Source organism: Neofelis nebulosa, chromosome 6 (assembly GCF_028018385.1).
Source record: "Neofelis nebulosa isolate mNeoNeb1 chromosome 6, mNeoNeb1.pri, whole genome shotgun sequence".
Taxonomy (NCBI): domain Eukaryota; kingdom Metazoa; phylum Chordata; class Mammalia; order Carnivora; family Felidae; genus Neofelis; species Neofelis nebulosa.
Window position 1 is genome coordinate 124,266,573 of NC_080787.1, and position 20,823 is coordinate 124,287,395.

Consider the following 20,823-nt stretch of genomic DNA (forward strand, 5'->3'; position numbering starts at 1 on the left):
ACTCTCTTCCCAAGCAGAACAGTTCCTTTGTATTTACCTCGATGGCGGGTGAGATATGTGGGTGTTTCAGTTCTGCTACTGATGAAGCTGATGATGGGCTTTACAGCAGAGCACCTGTTGGCCTGTATAGTTTTTGCCAGAAACTCCAGATAGGAGTTTGTAAATTTGGCAGGACATGGACAGGGAATCATCTCATCCATCATCTGTTAGAGTTTGTGAAGATTGTTCCTATTCTCTATTTGCGTATATTATCTTACTTGATCAACTGTAGTAATCCCTCTTCTTTGGAGGAGGGGTGCAGGGAGGGATGTAGGGATTTGATTCACTTTGGAGCATTAATGTGGCACACGCTATGAAGCCATGATTCTCTAGAGTTATTCCATAGAATGGAGGAGGATGCAGAGGAAGTAGCCCAAGTCAGGGAAAAGACTGGAAGAAAAGTGAACAGTTGCCTTGTATTGTAAAATTGAAATTCGGGCTTCCCGAACTACTTGCGCATTGTAGGCAACATTTTATATAAGAGCAGCACTGGGGAAATAATATGGCCATCAATACAAATCAGTTGGTTATTTTTATATTAAACTGTGTACACACACTTACATAGAAAGATTTCTGAAATGGCACCAGCTAAATTTTAGGAGAGTCACGAAGATAAATATTGACTTATGTTCATGCCAACTAAGGACAAGCAACATGATTTAAAAGAAAGTGATTAGAATTAAGTGTTGGCGCCATGGATTGGAGGCCACCCTAAGGGCAGTGTTAACCCCAGTGTAGGTTACCCTCTCTCTCGGGATAATGGTTAGCGCATCCTGGCTTTGGAGGGAGAATGAATCTGGCTTTGAATTCTAGCTCTCCCTCCCACTATGATGTGATTTTGGTAGCTTATTTAAGCTTCGGAAGCCTCGGTGACCTTCCATATAAAAAAGGGAGAATAGTAAAATTAATAATGTGATTAGGAAGGATTAGTGAGTTGATGCATTAAAAGTCACCACATTGCCTACCACAGGATAAACATTCAGTCTATAGTGTAACCTACTTCATCTGGTTTCAAGGAAATCTGTATATTGGGAAACTGAATTTGGGGAAAACTGAATGTTTTCTAAAGAAATTTGCATATGGGCACCTGGGTAACTTGTTCGGTTAAGTGCCCAACTTCAGCTCAGGTCATGATCTCACGGCTTGTGAGTTCAAGCCCCGTGTAGGGGCTCTGTGCTGATAGCTCGGAGCCTGGAGCCTGCTTCAGATTCTCTCTCTCTCTCTCTCTCTCTCTCTCTCTCTCTCTCTCTCTGCCCCTCCCCTGCTTGTGCTCTTTCTCACTCTCTCTCTCTCAAAAATAAATAAACATTAGAAAAAAGAAATTTGCATATATTTATATCCGTTGTTTTATCTCATAATGTGAGATACTCGGCTTGTTGTAGGAAAGTGGAGGCACATACGAAGAGAGTGAGTACAGAATTTGCAAGCCTCAAAAATTCGATAGTGTGTTACATGATTGCTCACAGTGTGTGTATTTGGGTGTACATATGTGTACGTGAATAGCGTGTACATAATTATGGTACATGTGTATATATATAAGTAACACCAAGTCAGAGACTATGACATTTCTCAGACTCTGTCATAGGGAGTTTGAGAGACAGTTCTGCCTACTAACTCCTCTTGCAGAGCTCTACGTTACTCTTCTGTTGAGTATATGTTCCCTTCAGAGAATTTTTTTTTCTATTGGATTCAGTGGCTCATAAGTAGCCAAACACTGCGCTCACCTTTATTGAGGACCAGCCTTACCAAGTTATTGCTGGGAGTACATGAGAAAAGGGAAAGATCTTGAAGGAACACCACATTTACTCACTTGAAACTAATATACCAGAAAGATGAGTGGTAATCAGTTTCTTAGAAACAGAATCTTCTAGAGGAGCCTTCTATAACCTCCCTTGAAAGTTTAGTCCCTGTTTATGATCTCAGTATATAATCTCGTTCAGTCTCACATCTTGAGGAGGGGGAGAGGACAGATTAGATTATTAACATCCCTTAAATTTCCTTAAATCAGCAACTGTCCATTTTCTAGGTTCACATCTCGCCTCTCTTCTCTACAACCTTCCTCTCATGTACCACTCACCTTTCCCCGCTGAGTCTAGAAGCCGCCTCTGTTGGGTGTGTTCGCTGTCGTCTCTCCCCTCCTCTCTGCTGTCAGTCCTGAGCTTCCCAGCTCACCCTCCCGTGGCCATTCTCACCAACTTGATTACTTCCTTCCCACCCGGTTGCTATGCTATGTACTACAAAAGTAATGCTATACTGTTTTTGTATCTACAAGTACTTATGGCATATGATTGGCTACAAGGGCCAAAGATAATAAAAATTAAACAAATCTCATTGATCCAGAGTCTCCACAATAGCAATAGTATAGCATAGCAGCTGTAAGCATTGCATGTTACTACTGCTGTAATCCCCCTTGAAGTGTATGTATTCTGTCCTTAGTTTAACAGATTTGGGTGAGCTTTACTCAATCGGATTATCTTCTAATTGCAACAGAGTTGGCAATGGTAGATAAACGGCGTGATGCCTCCATCGTGGCTTCTGATGGCTTACTATTGACTACTGTTCAATTACAGATATGTTGCTTACATCAAACCGTTGGATTTTGGACAAACCCTCTTAATCAGAGCAAAAGGATAGCTAGTTTTTCCCCTTTACCAGCTCCTTAGCAGGGATCTGGCCACGTGACTAAGAGTCACAATGGGCCATTTGGTCGCTAAAGTTAAGTCCACAGGTAATCTTTATGGAAGTGAACTGGAGCAATGTACTCTTACTCATAACTTAGGGAAGCCCAGTTCCCAGAAAATGAAACTGAACCGGCATTCTACTCAGTGATCAGACTGACTCAGGTCTTAGGGTCCTTTGGAGGCAACCCAGAGACTTAACTCTTGGGAAACCAGACGATCATACCAGCTGTGGTCTTCCTACTGTCCCAGATCTTCATGGGCATTCTTAGATCCGTGCTTCTTAAATATTAATATGTGTATGAGTCACTTGGCGATCTTTTCAAACTACAAATTCTGCCTCCATACGTTTGAGCAGCAAGGTGCTAATCTGTTGATTTTGTCTTACTTGTACATCGGAATCACTGGAGAGCTTTGAAATTACTGATGCATAAGATCTCACCTCTGAAAAGAGAATTTCATTGGTTTGTGAGGTATGATGTGGGCAGTGGGAGTTTTAAACAGGTGTTTCTCATGTGTGGTCAAGTTTGAGAGCCTCTGGGTTTAGACCAGCATCCCGGCAGCCCAAGATGTCCTTGGAACCCCACTTTTGCATAAAGCCTTGCTATTCTTATCCTTCTTTTTCTGCATCAGACTCACGTTGCAAAAAACCCCACCCAACTCTCTACTTGTGTCTCAACAGCTGCCTGTGACCACAGATCTCAAGTAGACCCAACTCTCTTGGGTTCATTAACTCTTCTGGCTGGCTGTTTCAAACCTTCTCTCTCCTCAGACCTTCAAAGCTGCCCCTCCCCTCAATTCTGCACAAAACCCCCCTCCCTGGGGGGGAAAAAAAAAACAAAATGAAAGATTGAAAAAAATTGCTTCACCTTCACACCATAGGCATATTCTCTGCCTTCTCCGCTCATGTCCTGCATCCAGACCTCGTACTTACCCAATAAATCCACTCCGGAAACAGCTTCTTTGGTTCCAGGGTCCCCAGTGCCCCACTCTTCTGGATTATTCTCTTTGTCATATTTCATGCTGTAATAGTACCATCACCAGAAGAGCCTCTGGAGCCCATTTTCCAGTTGCCGCCTTCTTTCCCGGCTTGTCCCTTCAGGTCTGAGAAATAACCTTGCCAGATTCCTGGTTTATCGTGCTGGGGCTTCTCACCTGTGTCTGAAACCAGTTGAGCACTTCCTCTTTTTTTTTTTTAAGTTTATTTCTTTATTTATTTTGATGGGGGGCGGGGAGGAGGGGCAGAGAGAGGGAGGGAGGGGATCCCAAGCACACCCCACACTGTTAGCACAGAGGCTGACATGGGGCTCGAACTCATGAACCTGCGAGATGATGACCTGAGCCGAAGTCAGGAGTCAGGCACTTAACTAACTGAGCCACCACCCACCCCAAGCACTCCCTCTTTCTTCAAATGTTTGCTCCACTCCACTTTCCTGACCTGGGTTCCTCTGCCGCACACGGCTCCACACACGGACTTACTCTCACCTCCGTACCTGCTCTCTTCCTCTTCTCTGCATGGCTGGTTTCGTCACCCTCTTCAGGTTGTTACCCTCCACTGTTACCTCCTGAGAAAGGCCTTCCCTGAACTTCATTTTAATGAGGCATCACTACCCATCCCCAGAGCCTTCTGCATCAGCTGACCCTGATTATTTTTTTTTAGCCACCCGACATGCTGTATATTTATTTAGATTTTGTCTGTTAGGTAGCTCATCCACGAATAATATTAATCCCACAAGGGCCGAAACTTTGCTTAGTCGATTCTCTGCTCTCTGCCCAGAATGTGAACATAGTAGACACTCAGTGAATATGTGTTAACGAAATGGATGTTCCTGAGACCATTCTCCCGTTCCCCTTGAGAACTCTTTTTTTTTTTTTTTAATGTTTATTTATTTTTGAGAGAGATAGACACGGCGCCAGCAGGGAGGGGCAGAGAGAGAGGAAGACACAGAATCTGAAGCAGGCTCCCGGCTCTGAGCTGTCAGCACAGAGCCCGACGCAGGGCTTGAACTCACGAGGCCTGAGATCATGACCTGAGCCGAAATCGGCGCTCAACCGACTGAGCCACCTCCCCATCTCCCCTGCCGCCCGGAGAACCCTTCAGCCCACCGCCTGTCCGTCATGGAGAAACATCTCAATCGAAAAATATTCCTTCCGCTTCATGACTGAGTTTCATTTCATCCCTTGTCACTGATTAGAAGAGTTCATGCGTCCTCACGAACCCACAAGTTGTCCCTACCTTAGTTCATAGCACTAGTGTTCTTCCTTCTTCTGTGGTGAATTTGCACATATCCTCTGCCTCTGTGCCCACAAGTCTACAAATGTGCATCCTGTCCCAAAGGAGTAACTGTTCCAAGAGCTTTGGTTCTTTAAAAAAAAAAAAAAAAAAAAAAAATCTCCCTGTTTCTTTAAAAATACATAATTGCTGCCTCTCCTGAGATATTTTTACATTGTGTCCCTAGAGGAGGGATTCCAGCTGATGGCCCAGTGCAGGGCAGAGGCCCCGAGACAGACAGTCTGGCTCCAATTTATGCTCTGTGCTAACATGGCTAATAGGCATTAGTATTTTGATACAGAGAAGTGCCGTACTTGATCCTGACTTGGTTAAATACTGGTAACATCTGGCTTAGAATCACACATTTAAGGGCCAAGAGTTATTCATTTTCTTCATCCTCCCTCGCTCCCTCTCTCTCTCTCCCTGCCTTTCTCTCTCTCTCCCTGCCTTTCTCTCTCTCTCCCTCTCTCCCTTAAAATGTCTTGGGAATAGTTTAAGTATTTTCATAGAGCAGTACACAGTAAACTGGCAGGAGTTCAGTTTGCACCATGTTAAACTCTGCTGTAGACACTTGGAACCTCCTGGAATTGTTATAGATGTCTAATATGTATCAGGGCTTCCACAAAACCCTGCGAGTGCCCTTATTATCCTGCTTTCCCCATCACTTCATTTCAGACCCTAAACTCAGCACGCACTACAGTTAAACTTAAGAGAGGCAGTAACTCTTGATTCATAAGGTGCCCATAATTCCACAAACATCTAATGAAAATGAGCAAACATCTCTGTATAAAACTTGGGTTCAGTCCAGAAGTATGTTTAACTCTCAAATGCCTGGTAAAACCACGGAATTTCTGGCTCTGGCAGCCCCTTCATAGTAGTCTGGCAAAGCAGAGCGTGCCCGCCATTACGAAGATCCTGCTAAGGCTCCCTCCACCAAATCGCTGGTCATCTTTCCTGGATTCTTACGTCTGGGAGCTCCTTAGCTGGAAAAATGGGGTCCTGTAATCTGCAGTGACTTAGTAAGCTGCAGGGGGTGGGGGCGGGAAGCTCGATATTTGAAAGTAAGCCCTCACTAAACATTCTCTTAGAAACAAGATCAACACTTCTTACAGACATGGTTTTCCTTGGCTCGTGACATGACTGTCCCTCGCCCATCTGCGCCAAGCCTTTGGCATGGCTGACGCAATACCCCCCCCCCCCCCCCTTTCAACAGGCCTTGTTCTCTGGAAACCTTAGTAAAATACAGCGAGTTCACACTCCGGCAAATCTCACACCTAAACTTTCCCAGCGAACAAATGATATTTTGCCAAAATGCCTACTAAGTCCTGGCCCTAGCTGAGTGTCATGTGGAATCGCCCATAGCCTGAAACCCAGTGCACAGCTCCTTCTTGTGCCGTGGGTTTGCATTCCTCCAGTGGGGTGCTCAAATCAAGTTTTCATCATACCATACGGTATGCTTACTTGTTAGAGAATTCTTGTTGGTTTTTTAAAAATTGTGTTCGCATGCTTATCAGATGCACAAAATGCATTCTTCATGGATTTGCCTATCATGGGTAGCGTAGAGAGTTATGTACTTCAGAAGCGTGGAATCAATGAAAGTAGCAATCAAAGAGGAACAGTATGTTTTCTCCCAGCCCCATAAATCTGATCTATAAGTGCAAAGAATGTGAGACATGATTATAAGAAATTCAGTCATTTCATTTAAAACTTAAAAAAGAAAAATCGCCAAATCATAGAAGAATTTAACCAACCGAGTCTCCAGAAGGAAAGCCTTTTAAATAGGACATTTCTGAATCCCCATCTGAAATATATATCTTTAGGGCAGTAATCATCAGAAACATAATGGAGTAGTGTGGAGTTCAGTTTTATTGTCTTGCATCAGTGAACATTCCTCAAAAGCAGAGAGCGTCACTAATGGAATTATATGTTTTCATGCTGTAATTACATTTGATTTTTCCTGATATTTCTATAGACTTTTTTGTTCATGGTCCCATGACTAGACAGAATATTTACAAGTTTTCCATCCTCAGCCTACCCCAAAAGAGAGTCGGAGACTAGAAATAGGAATTTCTGAACAGAAAAAGACAAATATATAGTTTGAAAAACAATTCAGCCTTCAGGGGTTTTCTTTCAACAACAAAAAACATGAACAACCACAACAGAAATAAGGAAAAAGAAGAACTCTATACTTGAAGGGAACAGCAAGAGATCCTTCTGAGTTCCGAAACTCCTTGAGACATGAACTGGGCACTCCCTGTATCTGTTTTTGTTCTTGAACGAATATTTGTTGGAGCCAATGGAATTTATTTGGTGTTTGGGTATGCCATTCCAAACAATCCTATCACTGGAAGACAAATGAATCTAGCAGTCGAATCCGACTGACTGGAGGACGCAATACCCAAATGCCATCAAGTATGTGAAGAGTGAACATCTGTTTTTGAGAGGAGAGTATCTAACTATGAAATCCACAGAAATCTCCAAGGATTTGGATTCTCTCCAAGGAAGAGATACAAACAATTAGAAAATTGTGTTGACATCCAGCATATTCTTACCGCCCTATCTTCATCTTTTCCCACCTCAAGGCTCTGCTTTGCTCAGCACACCTCAGTGACCTCTTTGTTTCTTACGACTCAGTTCCTGTTCTCTAGGTTTTAATCACTATAATATATGAAGCTGACACTCACTTCAAATATGTTTACTCTAGGGCTTCCTCCTCAAAGCGTTATGGAAGGGAGTATAGGCAGACAATTGGTTGTTGCAGAGGAGGAGTGGAAAGAGGAAGGGCTAATACTGCTAAGTTTAGGGGTGTATATGAATCCGGCTTGGCCTGTTGGGTTGCTCATCCTTATCATAAATTGAAGTCAAGTTAGCATTAATTTCCCCAGGTCTAAATACATTTTTTGAAATGCCATTTATTAGAACATTGAAAACACAAGTTTGGTTCTCTCTCCTCAAATCCCTACAATCTGGCTCCTAGCCCAGCCACTCAACCCAAATCACCCTCTAAAGTCTTCCAAAATAACTTCTCAGCCAAAACCAACAGTATCCTTCTAGACTTGTCAGCTTTATTCGAAACCATATTCTTCTCCCTGTTAATACCCATTCTGGCCTCAAATTCTGAGGATTTGTCCCTTCCAGGATTTTGTTTTCTGTGTCTCCAGAGTCATACCTAACCTATAGCAGTTCTCCTTTAGAGATCATTGCAACCTCGATCATTTCTTTCTTTCTTTCTTTCTTTCTTTCTTTCTTTCTTTCTTTCTTTCTTTCTTTCTTTCTTTCTTTCTCTTTCTTTCTTTCTTTCTTTCTTTCTTTCTTTCTTTCTTTCTTTCTTTCTTTCTCTTTCCCTTTCTTTCTTTCTTTCTTTCTTTCTTTCTTTCTTTCTTTCTTTCTTTCTTTCTTTCTTTCTTTCTCTAAGCACAATGTCTGTACATGAATTACTTCCCTAGCCCTAGCCCTAAACTCTCCTTACTTTTTAAAGTCTTCCACCTCCAATGCTAGGCTTTAAACTATAGTTAATCATGGGAAAGTACCAACTGTGGTCTAGGGTCTGAGCTTCTTGCTGCTGTGTAATATCTTGGTTTCTGTAAACAAGAATTAAGTCACTTGTCTTCTTACTAACCCCTTACTTTCATTAAACTCCTAAAGGTATATATTTTCTACTTAGATTACTTTTACTGAGTTAATGTTCCTTTAGTTATCCTTGACCCTACCCTCTTAATCTCTAGTCACATTCAGGTTAGACCAAACCATATGCATATCCAAATAAATATTGATCTATATTGTAGATCAAACACAATTAATATTTAAGGGGTGGTTTTACCATGGGTCACCCGCTCTTCCTGGCCCACCTTCAGACAACAGTGTCTGCTCCAGCCCTATAGACATCCGGAAGTCCTATTTTTCTCCCTTTCCTACTTGTTACCTGTTATTCTTAAAGGGATGTCCTTTCCTCTTCTGTACAAGTCTGCTCCATTCTTCAGTACCCCATCCAGGTATCTTTCTCCAAAAGACTCTCCATGGAGTATGTGTAAACTGGGTCCTATCAACTAGTTTCCTTCCTTCCTCCTCCTCAGATACATATAGATGTACATGAAAATATATTCTAAGTTGTCTTCATGTGTGTATGAATTTCTGTAAATTCACAAATGTAGCTGTATATTTAGTGTGGCTTGGATTATCCTTTGGAAAGGTACCCTTTTTAGATAATTGGGAAATATTTTGGATCCTAGGTAAAAATCCATACAGTCTACCCACCCCACCACCCACAACAATATGCACTTAAAATATTCTTGATAATAACTAGTCACTGAAATTTTACCTCATTGGATGTATTTTTCCTTTTCAGGATCCCCCCATGGCTGTAACTCTTGGACTCCGAATGGAGGAAATGATTTTTAATCTTGCTGATACACATTTATTTTTTAATGATTTAGAGGTAAGAATTTAAAAAGGTAGGAACTGTCGTATCCAACCGTTAAAATGTTTAGATGGTTTCTATACACGCAGATAACTTCGAGAAATCTAAAAAAAAAAAAAAAAAAATTAGCTCAAGAGAATAGTAAAAGTTTCTGTCAAGAGGAAAATGTGTATACAAATATAAACAAAAGCTAAATTGCATTAATTAATTATACCTATGTACTGGCACATGTTTAAAACAAAAATATCTCAGAAGGGGAGGTCTGTCTGCTTTGCTGTCTCATACTATACAACCCATTTGATACCTTCCCCATCAGCATTTGCTTTTCCAGGCTACTGTTCACGTTAATCGCTGGACAGCAGCCATAGATATTAAGTTTTGTAGATCACCTGAAGCCAAATTTTAGACAACGTTATTGTTCCTTGTTTCCTCCCCATGTGGATAAAACGGTGCTAGGGCTATTTACATATCACACACATCTGACTGGTTTCATTGCGTTTATTTTTTCTCTTTCTAATTTATCTTTTCATTCCCAACCTCGAAGGGAGAGTGAAACCAACAATAACAAAATGAAAGACTCCCCCCCCCACCCCACCCCCCCACTCCCCGATAGCCTCAAGGTAGCTGAATAAGTACTGTAACGAGGTATATAATCTGGGTGCTACTGATCTAAGTTATTAGGCATTCAGATGGTAAATTGGAACTAACCGTACAGACTGGGCACTGAGCCGAAGTACTTCTCAGTGACATGCAACTACGCTGAACTATTTTTTAAGTGACATGTTTACATGTACATTTTATCTCATGGTTTCACAACAAAGTAAAAGTGTCTATAATCATATTCTAAATGGCAAGAGAGAGGATTATTGCCAAACACCCCTTGTACAGACTTTGTATTGGATTTTCCATTAATGAAGTAATACTCTTTGAAATAAATATGTTTATCACATTGTTTTTGTCAAGGAGAAACTGTAGGGTCCACAAGCATAAAAATCACGTCTAAGGTTACCTGCCAGCTAAGTGGTAAAACTGGGATTTGAAACTCTGGAGCCTCTCTGGCTCCAGAACACATATTTCTACCCCCATGCCTCGCAGACGTGTGTGAGAAAGAAAAGCTAAATTATTCAGTGTCTTAAATAAGTTTTAAAAATTGACAAGGTCTTAAATCCAGTTTTAGCTACATTTGAGGCATAAGAGTAAAAATTCTGTGTTTTAGTATATCCCATAAATGTATGTGTTGGAAATCTGGGTAGTATCATTTTTTTTTTTTTTTTGGTGTTGTTTTCTCTGCAGTGAGTCACTGTTTTTATTGGATAATAAAATTACTGTCTGTTTGAAGAGGTTTTATTTGTTTTCTTTAATGGCCAATATGAAAGATCAGTGTTCCTAGGCAAGTTTTCCAGTTTTAGATAATAAGAAAAAATAATCACCTCTCTAAAACCTGATTTAAATTAATCCTGCTACTTATTAGTAGTATAGTATACAGAATGGCTTTATATATCCATTATAATAGAAAACACATTTTAATCTTTGGAACTTGAATTTTTATATAAGATGATAACTTTTAGGTTGGTTTTTCTGTTGGTTAAAATGGATGAGTCTTATTTTTTAAAGAAAATTCTAAGATTATTCATCTTTTTAAACCCCCCCAAAAAAAGGAAAGAAAGAAAGAAAGAACGAAAGAAAGAAAGAAGAAATCTTATGTGGTTTTATGCAAGTTTTAGAGTTTTTATTTCTTTCATTAATTATTTTTTACTAGAAATAAATGGAATAAATAACCTTTTAGCTTTTTAGTGGCACACTAGAAGCCAGATGGAATAAATTTACCACCCAACTTTTAACAGAATACTAAAGTAAGAAAGCGAAAGTAACATATGATGAATTTGCGAATACTTCTAGCTCATTGGACATGAATATTGGCATATCAGAAGCATGTGGTCACCTATGGTGCTTTAAGAATTTTTATTTTGGATTATATACTATATAAAATATATTTTTAAAATACCCAACAGGATCTCTGGTAAAAATAGTAACTGAGAAAATAGTGGTATCGACTTTCTCTTCTGATTATAGCTTTTTAGTGATGTTCTCAAATGTGATAAAAATTCCACTTGACTCAAGCACTACAACTTAGTGTCCAACAGTAAGTACCTAATCGGTGAAATGATTGAGTGTCTGCATATAAGTTAATTAAACTCTCATACACGTGCACATACATACCCATGACCCCTATGCATGTACATCTAGATGAAGTGCCCAAGGAGACCCAAAGGCTTATAAATAAGCATGAAAACAAATAACGTCTGAACAGTAGCTTTTAAGATCGTTCAGTGCACTTACATATATATCCGCTGTCCTCCTGCATCTGACTTTGAAAGTCAACTTTACTCTCACCCAATTTTTTATTTCAGTAAACCTCTTGTAAGCAAAGATAATCATGGGCTACATAACTGGTGTTAAGCTATTTCTGCTTCTGCTAACAAAGAGGCAAATTCCTCAAGAGAGTAACTCCATCATTCGCCTATTAAGTTTCCTTTTTTTTTTTTTTTTTCCTGGTGTATTTATCCTCTCAGGGTTCCTTTTCTTAACCCAGAAATCTAATTTGAGACTCAAATCCTTCAGTAGATACTGTAACATATATAGTGGCAGCTGCTTTCACATAATTCTTTAAAAGATACAAATTTAAATCCTAATAGACACTTCTCTACATCCTGCCCAACTGCAGAGAAGGCAAATGCTCATCGTCCTCCTCCTCCTCCTCCTCCTAAGAAGAGAACACTCCCTGTTGAAATAAAATGTTATTTCAGTTAGAATAACTTCCAGAAAGGAAGGCACCGGGGAGTTCAGCTTCACAACAGTGAGAGAAGACTGCTGTGCGGGTTGTGACTGATAAAGATCAGTGACAACTTCGTGGTCACCTTGTAAGACAAAAATAAAGAATTTAACATTAGCATCAGAATTATTACAAATGTTTGAGTCTTTAGACTGAAATTTGTTGAAGCCAAGCATTACACTGTTTTTAGTATTTCAGGTTTGGGTCAAAACGATCCTTGCACAATTCCTCTGAGTGAAAACTAATTGAAGAACAATTATTTAGAATTTTCTAAAAATGTAAGTGATTGAAGTTCAGGTTTCTTTCACTGGACTGTAATCCTCAGGCAAGAGTCCAGAGTCAACAAGCATAGTTAACTAGGCATAAATTTAAAGAGAAGTTCCATTTGGAAAAATCTCAAACATAACTTCAAATATGGAGCTCATGGTCCAGTAAGTTTGATACACTGATGTCCTCAGGAGTGAAAAATAAATCTCGGGGTAAAATGTGCAAATGAATCATGTGAGTTAATACTTGAAATGTCAGAGGAGTTTCTCCACAAATTAGGATGAGAAGGTATGAAATATAGAAATAGCTTCTAAGTAATTAGAAGTAAAAGAGTGATTCATAAGGATTTCCCCCACTTTTTTGGATATTTACTTATTTATTACTGTTTATTATAAGACAGAGATGGAAATTTTTACGTGGTGAAAGATCTCAGAACTTCAGTAGAATCAACAGCTTTACATGATGCCATTTTGATAGTGATTTAGTACACTTTTCATACTCACCAAGAATGTCACCGTCTCTAAATAAAAAAATAAGTCTTCTTTAGAACTATTTTGCTGCCTCCTTGTTCTGGAAGAACTTTATTTCCAATTTTCATGCTAATAATGAAACCTCCCCACCCTTTCCTTGAGAGCCCAATCCAGTAGCCACTACTGTTGTTTTTTCCTATACTTTTCCCTAAGATTTTTCTGGAAGCATAATGCCTCCTTCGGTTAAAGTTTGGGCTGTACTCTTTTTTTTTTTTTTTTTTAATTTTTTTTTTTAACGTTTATTTATTTTTGAGAGAGACAGAGAGACAGAGCATGAACGGGGGAGGGTCAGAGAGAGAGGGAGACACAGAATCTGAAACAGGCTCCAGACTCTGAGCGGTCAGCACAGAGCCTGACGCGGGTCTCGAACTCACGGACCGCGAGATCATGACCTGAGCCGAAGTCAGACGCTCAACCGACTGAGCCACCCAGGCGCCCCTGGGCTGTACTCTTTTCAACCCGTACTCAGTCAAAATGGGGAAAAAAACCCTTTCCAAAAATTCTATCCCACTCTGACACCTGCAGCCTTGGTTTGTACCCCATTCTCTCTCCTCCCCTCCACTCTTGGTATAAATATCTTCTTACAGTCCTTATACTATAAGCATCTGGAATATTATTTTTAATATAATTGAAATGTTGTCTTAGAAAATTTAAATGACTGTGGTAATTTTGTCAAGAACTGTCATTTGTCTGGACATCTGCCATTTAGTCAACCAAGAGTTGCTGAGTGATTACTGTGTGCCAAATTGTGCCTTAAATGGGGGTATATCCAGGTGACCCAAACACCCTTCTCAGGGAGCTTCTGGTCAGGTTAACATTTTGGAGCCCTTCCTTACCCTTGAATATTGATAGACATTTATTCAAAAATTCCTAAACCCATAATTTATGTAAATCACACGAACCTTCAATTTACCTGGATTTTCAGGTTATGTACTAAAATTGTATTGATTGGGCTAACCTTAGATTTTATATATTTTTTAATGTTTATTCATTTTTTGAGAGAGAGAGAGACAGAGAGACAGAGCATGAGTTGGGGAGGGGTGGGGAAGGAGACACAGAATCCGAAGCAGGCCCCAGGCTCTGAGCTGTCAGCACAGAGCCCAGTGCAGGACTCAAACTCACGAACCACAAGTCATGATCTGAGCCATAGTCAGATGCTTAACCAACTGAGCCACCCAGGCCCTCCTATGTTTTATATTTTAAAAGAAGCCTGAGTCAATGAGTTCACCCCAGACTATAATAGGATCTAACATATTCAGTGTAGAAAACCAGAGATGATAAATATTTCAGTACCAGGCACTTCCCAGGTCCTATAATGAATATAAATGGTAGCTGAAAAGCCCTTGTTTGATATGGCATTTTATTGTCAGAGTTAATAATTTTTAAAAATTGACTTTGAGGGGCGCCTGGGTGGCGCAGTCGGTTAAGCGTCCGACTTCAGCCAGGTCACGATCTCGCGGTCCGTGAGTTCGAGCCCCGCGTCGGGCTCTGGGCTGATGGCTCGGAGCCTGGAGCCTGCTTCCGATTCTGTGTCTCCCTCTCTCTCTGCCCCTCCCCCGTTCATGCTCTGTCTCTCTCTGTCCCAAAAATAAATAAAAAACGTTGAAAAAAAAAATTAAAAAAAAAAAAAAAAATTGACTTTGAATAGTAAGTACCATGTATACAGTCAGCATCTGTGAATATGACTGAAATAATTTGAGTAGAGAAAAAGAGCCCAAAAGGCTAAACTTACCTATCCTAAATTTCATAAGTACTCGGTATTTTAAATGCCCTAGCCAGATTCCACCTTCAGATCACATGCTGTTTCACTGGAACTTTTCAGATTATTTGAAGAGAGAACAGGATCCTTAGAACAGCAAAGAAGAATTTAATCCTTATCCAGAAAAGTTACCGTTTGTTCTGAGAACACCGTAACTTAGATCAGGTCAATTATATGGGTATATGTACCTCAAGTTTGTTTTCCTCTGAATTTGTAGCATATTGGAGATGGTAAATCTTCATTATTTCCCTTTTGTTTCTAAGTATTGTTTTCAGCTTAAAGATTTCAAAACTTGAACAAAAGTGAAAAAAAAAAAAAAGAAAAGAAAAGAAAATGTCGACTTGTGTGGTTATTAGCTTTTTTCTGCGTTGAGAGACCAGGACTTTTAAAATAACATCAGCATGGTTCTTTCATGGTATCCCTGGCCCCGCAAAAGGCAGGAAGTCACAGAAGTCTCACAGGGCACCATAAGCATCAGGGCCCTCTGTTGTTGCTCAACAAATACCAAAGAATAGTAACCACCTGAGGTTCGGACCAAACGAATTCTGTGTATCTTCAGATCAGCGTTATTCCCATCCTTAAGTATGCACAACAGAGATGGCTGGAAGTGAACAGCAGTCATTCCTGTAGAGACTCAAAGGTAATTTCTTATCCATAATTTTAAGATTAAAAATTTTTAAACGGCTCTAAAGAAACCTACAGGGCATATGTTTTCAGACCTGTTTTTATGGCACTCTTCTGGGCTTAGAATAGAAATGATGCCATTTCCCCAGGCTGGCAATGGGATGGACGGGCAAATGCTGCCACCTTCTGGCCATAGCCTGGCCAAATGGAAAGCTGGAAGACCCTCCAACCCCATACAGACATCGTTGGAAAAACAAATAACTTTTCCAATGTTTTTAACAGGAGTGTGATCAAGTTCACATAGATGATGTTTCCTCTGATGATAATGGGCAAGACTTAAGGTAAGCCATGCCTTTCAGTATGCTATTTCCTACAGAAATTCGGCTGCGGAGTTTTGCACATGTAATTATTTCTTTTATTTCTTTTTTAATGTATTCTGGGTGTTACAGTACCTACAGTTTTGCAACTGATGGCTTCCATGCAGCTGCAAGTAGTGCAAACCTTTGTTTGCCAACAGGTGTAAGAGGAGGGGTTGACTGGATGAGGAAGTTGGCTTTTCGTTACAGAAGAGTAAAAGAATTATACAACACCTACAAGAACAATGTCGGAGGTATGTGCGGCTCCTTAACTCTAATAATGCTGCTGTAGACAGAGGTAGGGTTTGAACTGTAGCGCCGTGTTCCATATTAGAGACTATCCTACTCTAAGGTAAATTACCAAGAGCTCATGCTGAACTACTCTGTCAGAATTCTAAGTCCCTTAGAGTTGGTAGCAGGAAAAAAAAAAAAAAATGTAAGTGCAAAATAAAATGTGCATCTCTGCCAAAAGAACTGGGAATTCTTTGGGCCCAGATACTTGGTTAAGATTCACAGCAGGGCATTTCGCTTACCCCTCGTCAGCAGACATTGTTGGTGTAAACCAGACAGAGGAAGCGATTGAGACCTGTCTAGAAGCGAGGGCCCCCAGTCATTAGAGCACAGTTGTTAGTCATCATTACCTTTCTGGAATTCTTTTAGAAATAAATATCAACAGTGCTTTATGTCATTTCAAAGACTTAAGTCTATATTTTGCAATTGCACGTTATCTGACAGTGTATCTTTCCCATGTATAGTATTAAATGTGATTATCATGGTTTTTTTTTTTTTTTTTAGTTTATTCATTTATTTTGAGAGAGAAAGAGAGAGTGAGTATGAGTGGGGGAGGTCAGAGAGACATAGAGAGAGAGAGAATCCCAAGCAGTCTCCACACTGACAGTACAGAGCCCAACATGGGGCTCGAACCCATGAACCCTGAGATCAACACCTGAGCCGAAATCAAGAGTCGGATGTTTAAGCGAATGAGCCATCCAGGCACCCCATCATGGTCTTTAAATATTCAGATACTCTGTGGGTTATATCTAAGCCATTTTATTTTCTTTCATATATATGGGTGATATTACAACTTGTGACCTCAAAACTAAAATCTTGGATGTTCTTCTTGGTAAGATAAACCATAATTATTTCTATTATTATGATCAGTTGTAGGTCAGCAAGATTCTAAGATTAGCTATGAAGTCATATAAATTTTTTCTCCCAGGGTTTTCTGTCTGTCTGTCTCTCTCTCTCTCTCTCTCTCTCTCTCTCTTTCTCTTTTTAAAGGACGGATGGTTGAGGAGTTTAAATCAGAATCTAATACTGAATGATAAGCTATATATACTTATGCATACTATACAAATGTGTATTTATATATCATAGAATACAATACACAACAGTAAGTAACATTTTCATCTCTAGTATATATTATTACACACACCACACATGTCATGAGGGCAGGGCTGTGTGTCTGTTCATCATGTATCCCCAGTGTCCAGCTAGCCCTAGGTGCTTGGTAGATACTCAGTAGCTACAAGAGAACAAAGAAAACATGTAGAACCTTAATCAATACTCACGTTATTATTATTGTTGTTAGAACCAAAAGGGATCTTAGAAACGAGAGATCTTCGGGGCACCTGGGTGGCTCAGTCAGTTGAGCGTCCACCTTCAGCTCAGGTCACGATCTCATGGCTCGTGAGTTCGAGCCCAGCGTGGGGCTCTGTGCTGACAGCTCAGAGCCTGAACCTGCTTCGGATTCTGTGTCTTTCTCTTTCTGCCCCTCCCCCACTTGTGCTCTGCTTGTCTTTCTCTCTCTCAAAATAAATAAACATTAAAAAAAAACCACAAATGAGAGATCTTCATTTCCCGGTGAGAAATAGGCCCGGCAGACTTCTGACTTGTCCAGGGTCCTGAGCAGACAATTCCAGTTTCCTAATTCACTGTAAAGTTCTATGTAAGACTCTTTGGTAAAATCAAAGAAACAGGTGTTCTCTTTCACATCAATTGTGGGTAATATGCTTAATTTTGAAATAATTCCTTTGAGAAATCTGAAGTAAGTTTTATCATTCAGACGTGACATTGTTCCCCTCATGAAGGGTGTTACTAAAATCATTTAAAAATGAACAAGATGAGTAATAAATAGTAGTATAGCTTTAAAAGTTTGGTGACATGTAAGTCCATTTTTCTGTGCTAATCTGTTAGCATCTCTATATTGAAATAAGGACAAATGAGTTGCTAAAAAATGGAAATTTTGATTTAAAAAATCCTCCACCTGGGGCGCCTGGGTGGCTCAGTTGGTTAAGCGACCAACTTCGGCTCAGGTCATGATCTCACGGTTCGTGAGTTCAAGCCCCCGCGTCAGACTCTGTGCTGACAGCTCGTAGCCTGGAGCCTCCTTCAGATTGTGTCTCCCCCTCTCTCTGCCCCTCCCATGCCCATGCTCTGTCTCTCTCTGTCTCTCAATAATAAATAAACATTAAAAAAAAATATTAAAAAAAAATCATCCACCTGTGTATGCGCTCCTGATGCCCTGAAATACAATTTAAATAAGAAACTTATTTCTGGTGGATTGCATGATCTTATTTTTTTCATAAAAACAAGGGCTTTGGAAATAAAAAAGATAGCATGCCTGCTTCTTCTCTTACCCCAACATTAGTGCAGCTTTAACCATTGTTTATAACTGTGTCGTATGCTTCCGAATTTCAAGCGCAGTTCTTGCCTTTTTTAAAAACAGAGTATTTGTGATAGCTTCAGTACTACGTGGCAACATAGGATAATGTCATCACTGCTGGTTAAAAGCGGTAATGATTGTGATTATTAAGAAGTGAAACATGTTCAGATAGCCAGAGTGTTTGAAGTTTGAATCCCTAGACTGGTGAAGCCCCGCCTTCTTCTCCACCTCTATTCTATCACTGTCTTTTGGAGCGGGACCCAGGCACGGGAACTGTCGCAGCTCTGCAGGTGGTGGGCGCCCACCGTGCCAGATTCTAGGTTCAGTGAGTACAGAGACCGAGAGCCACTTTTTCACTGTTACATCCCCAGTTTGGGGCCCAGTACCTGAAACCTGAGTTGTTCAGTAAATGTTTGTTGGATGAAGGACTAATTAGTTCTGAAATGAAGGATCGGTATTGATCTAAGTCCGTCTCTCTCGGCTTCCGATGTTGTCTATACTGGACAGGAGGGAGGCTAAACTAGGTTTTCCTGAAAACTTTTCATCTGTTGATTCTACCTTGCTTTTCATCGTTGCAGGACTCCTTGGCCCTGCCAAGAGAGACGCATGGTTGCAGTTGAGGGCAGAGATTGAAGGTCTGACAGACTCCTGGCTAACAAATGCACTTAAATCATTATCGATTATTAGTACTAGGTAAGTGGTATTGTTGCAGTTTCTATATTTATTATATTCAAGATGTAGTTTTAATAGTATAATATACATCTTTTTTTTTTTTAATTCCTAGAGTATTTTAGAGTTTGAAGGAACCTAAGAATGTAGTGAATCTAGTATTTTCAATGTACGTTGAGGGGGAGGTGTATGGGGGGTGGCAGCTGGGAGTTGATGCTTCTCAGAATAGCCAGGAGATCCTTTCTCTTTACCCTTCTTTCTGCATAACTACTGGCAGTCTCCACAGGAAGGTCATGTGACTTGCAAACAGGAGCATGTAGTTTACCCACAGAGTGCGTATTTTAAAGTGTCTTAGGCCATTATAGATAATATACGTGATTTAAATGCAGCAAAATAGTAAGACAAGCCTCTCTGAAGAACTTGCAACCCTTGTGTTGTTTGAGCTAAACAGGGAAATACTGACTTACTGGTATAGGCAATAGAACTGAATAGACTTCTGACTACATGGGTGTGGCGTGTGCCATAAATGCTACCTAATAAAATAATATACACCTGGAAAGTGATAGCTAGTTGGGGTGGGGATGAGTCTTCGCACCATCCTGTTCCCTCATTTTACTTCTGAGTTAGGTGGGCAGGTAGAAGCATGCTTAGCAGACCTGTAAGTAGCACACATTCAGAGAAAGACTATGTGGACTGATGGAACCGGGATACAGAAAGCCTTGGCAGGGTCAAAGGAGAGTCCCGGATTAGAGCGTGGAAGTAAGTGTGTGTGCCTGAAATCCTGCACGTGGCTTCTAGCCGCAACACCGGCAGCAACCACATCGATGGTGGGAAGGATAAATGGGGCGGGAAGGGAGCCGTAGTGTCCTGGGTCAGGCAGGGAAAGCCAGAACAGAGTACTTTGCTTTAGTTCTGGGCACCATATTCCAGCAGGCGCTCAGTCAGACATATTTGAAACATCTTGTTGGACCAGCAGAGTGTCCAGAAGGGTTTTCGGCCGTGGAAACCACATAAAAGGAACAGTTGGAGGGAGGAACCAAGGAGTTTAGTTTGAAGAAGAGTCCTACATGGAACACGATTACCGATGTCAATTGTTTGAGCTGTTAGGCCGAAAATAAACATCTCTCTCTGGTCTGTAAAGGAGAGAATTAGGGATGAATAGGAATCCTGGGAAGGAAGGTTCTAGGTCTGTGTAAGGAAGAATTGTCCCACAGTTGAAGCTGTTTTACAATGGGACCTGCTGCCTTGTGATCTCTGTAACTGGTGATATGGGGCTGAAGGGTCAAGGAGGCTGGGATGTAAGGCCTCCCAAGTCCCTGAAATCGTGTGCAAAATGTAGGGACATGTGCATTTCCCTGCGGAGGAGGTCAATGGCTTTCATTATTTCTAAAAGAGTTCTAGATAGTTAAAAACCAAGGCTATCACCTTGTTGTGTAGATTATATGTGTGCATTCCATAATATAGAGAGATTATTAGTAAACGCATGGCCTTAAAGCAACTATATGGGTATGTGATTTTCAGAAATAAAAATATTAACAAGGAAAAGAAGGGGAAAAATAAGTCTTTACACATTGAAGATTTAAATGACGTGAAATTTGCTAAGCTATCCACAGGGATGACCGTATTGGTCATTTTTTTTACAGAATTTCTAGGACATCAGAAAAACAGAGGCTTTTACAAAATGGCAGAATTATATATCAGAGTGTTTAGCAAA

The 20,823-nt window shown here is 40.4% G+C and overlaps 1 protein-coding gene across 17 annotated transcripts in view; it reads left to right on the forward strand.

Moving 5' to 3' along the window:
* Positions 1-20,823, forward strand: part of EYA4 (EYA transcriptional coactivator and phosphatase 4) — a 318,259-nt gene that overhangs the window by 288,967 nt on the left and 8,469 nt on the right. For all 17 annotated transcript variants that reach the window (XM_058735321.1, XM_058735320.1, XM_058735326.1 and 14 more), the window contains 4 exons: positions 9,335-9,424; positions 15,702-15,760; positions 15,869-16,029; positions 19,019-19,133. In XM_058735321.1, coding sequence (XP_058591304.1) covers positions 9,335-9,424; positions 15,702-15,760; positions 15,869-16,029; positions 19,019-19,133 — 425 coding nt within the window. The remainder of the gene's footprint in view (positions 1-9,334; positions 9,425-15,701; positions 15,761-15,868; positions 16,030-19,018; positions 19,134-20,823) is intronic.